Here is a 5,169-nt window from a genome sequence, read left to right on the forward strand (position 1 = left end):
AATTCTCCTGCCTCAGCCTCCTGAGTAGCCGGCATTACAGGCACGCACCACCATGCCCAGCTAATGTTTTGTATTTTTAGTAGAGACGGGGTTTCACCACGTTGACCAGGATGGTCTCGATCTCTTGACCTCGTGATCCACCCGCCTCGGCCTCCCAAAGTGCTGGGATTACAGGCTTGAGCCACCGCGCCCGGCCAGACTTTTATTTCTTTGTATACCCTATCGTATTTCATGAAGTTTTATAAAGTGTATTTATTTTATCACTTAAGAAACATATTTTCATCTTGGAAAAAAGTTATTATTGTTTTTCTGTTATTTCCAACTTTGTTAAAAGTGAAAATGAGGCAAAGCAAGTGACATATGATACTTGTAGTTACCTGAGAATTTCATCATGTGGCTCTTGAATGCAAACAGAAGACAAGGACTAAACTTCTATACTACTTGTATCCCATAACCTGAAAACATCTATTTTTTCTGAACACAGATGAATGTATGATCGATCTTAAAACATTAAGTTATTCACCTCCCTTGTACCAGTAGTAGGTCACTAAGGGTCTCTAGATGAGTAAGTTTTCAAGAAACCCATAACAGAAAACCGTGCTGAGGTAGATATATGACTGCTAAAAACAGGTTGATAACATGCTGGCCTTTCACATAAACACCTTTTCAATGTTTTCCCAACATTTACTCAGAGGAGACAGCGGGAGTTCCTCGGGGGAGGGTAGAAAAGGATCATTACTGGTCACATGCAGACTCACCTTCAGTCATAACAGCTAACAGTTATTGGATAATGTGTGCTAGGAACTATTCTAAGTACAGTCATATACTACTTTAATGACAGGGATACATTCTGAAAACATATCATTAGGTGATTTTATTGATGTGTCAGTACTTAACAAATTTAGACAGTACAGCTTGCTACACACCTAGGCTATATGGTATAGCTTATTGCTCCTTGTCTATAAACCTGGACAGCATGCTATTCTTCTGAATACTGTAGGCAATGTAACAGGGTGGGAAGTACTTGTGTATCTAAGCATATCTAAACATAGATAAGTACAGTAAAAATTTGGTATAAAATATTTAGAAAATGTACACCTGTCTGTGCTATGAATAGAGCTTACAGAACTGAATTCTGTTGTTCTGGGTGAATTAGTGAATGAGTGGCGAGTGAATTGGAAGATCTAGGACATGACTGAACACTACTGCAGACTTTATAAACATCATACACTTAGGCCAAGTATGGTGGCTCACTCCTGTATTTCCGGACGGATCGCAAGGTCAGGAGTTCGAGATGAGCCTGACCAACATGGTGAAACCCCGTCTCTACTAAAAGATTCAAAAATTAACCGGTTGTGGTGGCGTGTGCCTGTAATCCCAGCTACTTGGGAGGCTGAGGCAGGAGAATCACTTGAACCCAGGAGGCGGAAGTTGCAGTGAGCCGAGATCATGCCACTCCACTCCAACCTGGGTGATAGAGCGAGACTTCATCTTAAAACAAAACAAAACAAACAAACAAAATTGTACCCTTAGGCTACAATAGTTTTATAAAAAAAATTTTTTTTCAATAATAAATTAAGCTTAGCTTACTGTAAAAGTTTTATTTTATGAATTTTTAAATTTTTAAAAAACTTTTTGACTTGTAAAAACACAGGTTAAACCATATTGGACACTTACATGAAAATATTTTCTTTCTTTATGTACATATCCTAAAAGCTTTTCTCTATCTTTAATTGTTTATCTTATTTTTTATTTTTAAACTTTTTTGTTAAAAATTAAGACACAAACATACACATTAGCCTAGGCCTACACAGGATCAGGATCATGAATATCACTGTCTTCCACCTACATATTTTGTACGGAATAGAAGGCCTGCAGGGAGAATAACATGCATGGAGCTGTCATCTCCTATGATAACAATGTTTTCTTCTGGAATTCTGCCTGAAGGACCTGCCTGAGGCTGTTTCAAAGTTAACTTTTTTATATACATAAGTAGAAAGAGTACACTCTAAAATAATGATTTATTATTTTATTATCAAGTATTATGTACTTATATAATTGTATGTGCTGTGTCTTCATGGGCCTAGCAGCACAGGTTTGTTTACATCACCATCACCACAAACAGGTGAGCAAAGCATTGCATTACCATGTTATGATGGTACCTCACTAGGCAAAGGAATTTTACAGCATCCCTTAAAATGTTATGGGACTGGCCAGGTGTGGTGGCTCATGCTTGTAATCCCAGCACTTTCTGAGCCTGAGGCAGGTGGATCACCTGAGGACAGGAATTTGAGACTAGCCTGGCCAACATGATGAAATCCCATCTCTACTAAAAATATAAAAAATTAGCTGGGCATAGTGACGGACACCTGTAATCCAAGCTACTCAGGAGGCTGAGGTTGCAGTAAGCCAAGGTCGCACCACTGCACTCCAGTCTGGGCAACAAGAGGGAAACTCCACCCCAAAAATAAAATGTTTTGGACCACCAAAACATGGTCCAACAATGCAGTTCATCATTGACCAAAACATAATTATGCAGAACATGACTGTATTTTCATATATACTAACTCGTTTAATTCTTATTAAAAAGAAAAACCTTATGAAGTATAATCCTCACTTTACAGTTGAGAAAAGAAAAGCTAAGGTTAAGTAATTACACATTTAGCAAGTGGCAGATGTAGGATTTGAAGCCAAAGCCCTGCTCAAAACAAAAAAATTCAGCTCTGCCCACAAACTTGGATCCCCAATCAGAATAACAAAAGCTCTGCAGTAGGAGCACTCCTAGCACACAGAATATGGTCTCTAAATACCGTTCTTCACTAAGAAAATCTATAGCTTATTAGGAAAATGGCTGATGCCATTTGGGGGGCAGAAAACATACAAAATGTGCTTAGAACATATTGTTGTGCCGGAAAGAGAGGACATCATCAAAGATACTGGTCATTTCAAAAAGCCAGAGGAACCAACCTGAAGGGGCTCCCATCAAATAATGACTCCAAGTGATTGAAGCTCATTGGAATAAAAAACTGATGTGCTTACAATGATACTTGAGAAAATAAAGGAAGAACTAAGTAACTGAGTACAATGCCTAGTAGTTAACTGGACCTGCCTGCTTAAAAAGCTTAAAAAGCAGCTTATTACTCAAGCCTGCTGATACTCAGGGCTCATTTCACCCTTCAAAACAGGTTCTTTCTCCATTATGTTCCCTTCTGTGAAAGAAATAAAAAATAAATAAATAAAAATGGAAAAAAACAGATTCTGTCCAGCACACACTGTACTTACCCTGGGGAAAATTTTGCTACTTACAAATTTTTCCGTCTTATTATCCTTTTTTTTTTTTTTGAGACGGGGTTTCACTCTTGTTACCCAGGCTGGAGTGCAATGGCGCGATCTCGGCTCACTGCAACCTCCGCCTCCTGGGTTCAGGCAATTCTCCTGCCTCAGCCTCCTGAGTAGCTGGGACTACAGGCACGCGCCACCATGCCCAGCAAATGTTTTGTATTTTTAGTAGAGACAGGGTTTCACCATGCTGACCAGGATGGTCTCGATCTCTTGACCTCGTGACCCACCCGCCTCGGCCCCCCAAAGTGCTGGGATTACAGGCTTGAGCCACTGCGCCCGGTCCTTATTATCCTTTTAATAATATTTATCCCCCTACAGACTGATGCCCAGGTAAAACTGCTTGGTAGCTCTGCTTTTTATATAGCTCTAAACAAAACTACATATTTTTCCCACATAACCTCTGCTACTTAACAGACTTCAAACTTTTTTCCTAAAATAAGGTAGGAGCCTGATATCTTAAGTTATTTTTAACACTTTGTATATTGTATCTTTATCTTATATTCTGATTAAGATATGACAGTATCAGATATATTTAAAAAGGGATATCATATACTAACTCCTTTTGATGAATTTCCATCGAATGACTCTGTTTCTGAAACTCGACTAATTGATTCATTGGTAAAACTGATTGACTTGGATAATTTTTCATCTCTCTCCCCAGAGTCATCCAAGCTGCTTCTTCCTGGACTTCTGTAAGAAACACATCAGTATAGAAATATAAGGTCACCTTCACACAAATAAATGATTTGGTCTCCTCATTGAGGTTATTTCCTATGATAAAAACAGTTTCATAATAAATGGACTACTATAATATAACAAATTAATGTCTACTTATAGTAAGGCTATCTTCTTAAATTACATGCAAGTTGATATCATTTCGGAAAACGAGATACACTCACATGAGATTCTATAAATTTCAAAAACATTACAAAATTAACAAAGTACAAATGGCCATAACAGCAACTAATCCAATGAAAATTGCCTGTTTAAATTTCATTTGAGTACAATCGCAAAGCTCGGACAGGTACAGAGTACATGTTTGAGTTAGATACTAGACTGCACAAGAAGGCAGTTTTATATCTCCTTCTTTCTGACTCAGTCCCAGCCCAAATGGCGAAGTCCTCCCAGAAGTGGACACTCGAGATGTCTGAGCCTAAACCCATTGGCCAGTCCTGCCTCCTCACTCTTCCCAGCCCGAAGAACAAAGTTGAAGACATAGCTGTCAAATGATCAAGACTATAATGAATGTCCTGGGATCTGCTTTCCCTTTCTCAAGGAGTAAAAGGAAAGGAAAACCTATTAAATACAAAGGGAGTACAACTGATCTAATTTCCAGCGTTCAACAGAATGGAGGTGAGATGTGGAAAAATAGAGAGGAAAGGAGAAGGAAGAAGAAAGGAGAAATTGCAAATAAAGACGGAGAAGATGGAAGAATTGAGGAAACAAAGGTTTGAAACAGATATGCTTCTTTCAGAGACTGAAGAATAGGAAAAGAAGTAGAGAGAATAAGGACCCTGCCACACACTTTCTTAGAAAGCATTCGGGCCAGGCACAGTGGCTCACGCCTGTAATCCCAGCACTTTGGGGGGCTGAGGCGGGCGGATCACTTAAGGTCAGGGGTTAAAGACCAGCCTGGCCAACATGGTGAAACCCTGTCTCTACTAAAAATACAAAAAGTAGCCAGGAGTGGTGGGAGGCTCCTATAATCCCAGTTACTCAGGAGGCTGAGGCAGGAGAATCACTTGAACCTGGGAGGCAGAGATTTCAGTGAGCCAGGATCACCAAGATTATGCCACCGCAGTCCACCCTGGACGAGAGTGAGACTCC

General features: G+C 39.5%; 1 protein-coding gene across 4 annotated transcripts in view; it reads right to left on the reverse strand.

Annotated features, from left to right (window-relative positions):
• The window catches only part of GRAMD1C (GRAM domain containing 1C), a 100,704-nt gene that overhangs the window by 37,097 nt on the left and 58,438 nt on the right, over nt 1-5,169 (reverse strand). For all 4 annotated transcript variants that reach the window (XM_017547730.2, XM_017547731.2, XM_037745437.1 and 1 more), the window contains one exon: nt 3,900-4,032. In XM_017547730.2, the coding sequence (XP_017403219.1) occupies nt 3,900-4,032 (133 nt within the window). The remainder of the gene's footprint in view (nt 1-3,899; nt 4,033-5,169) is intronic.

This window comes from Cebus imitator, unplaced genomic scaffold, assembly GCF_001604975.1.
Source record: "Cebus imitator isolate Cc_AM_T3 unplaced genomic scaffold, Cebus_imitator-1.0 Scaffold201, whole genome shotgun sequence".
In the NCBI taxonomy this organism is placed as follows: Eukaryota; Metazoa; Chordata; class Mammalia; order Primates; family Cebidae; genus Cebus; species Cebus imitator.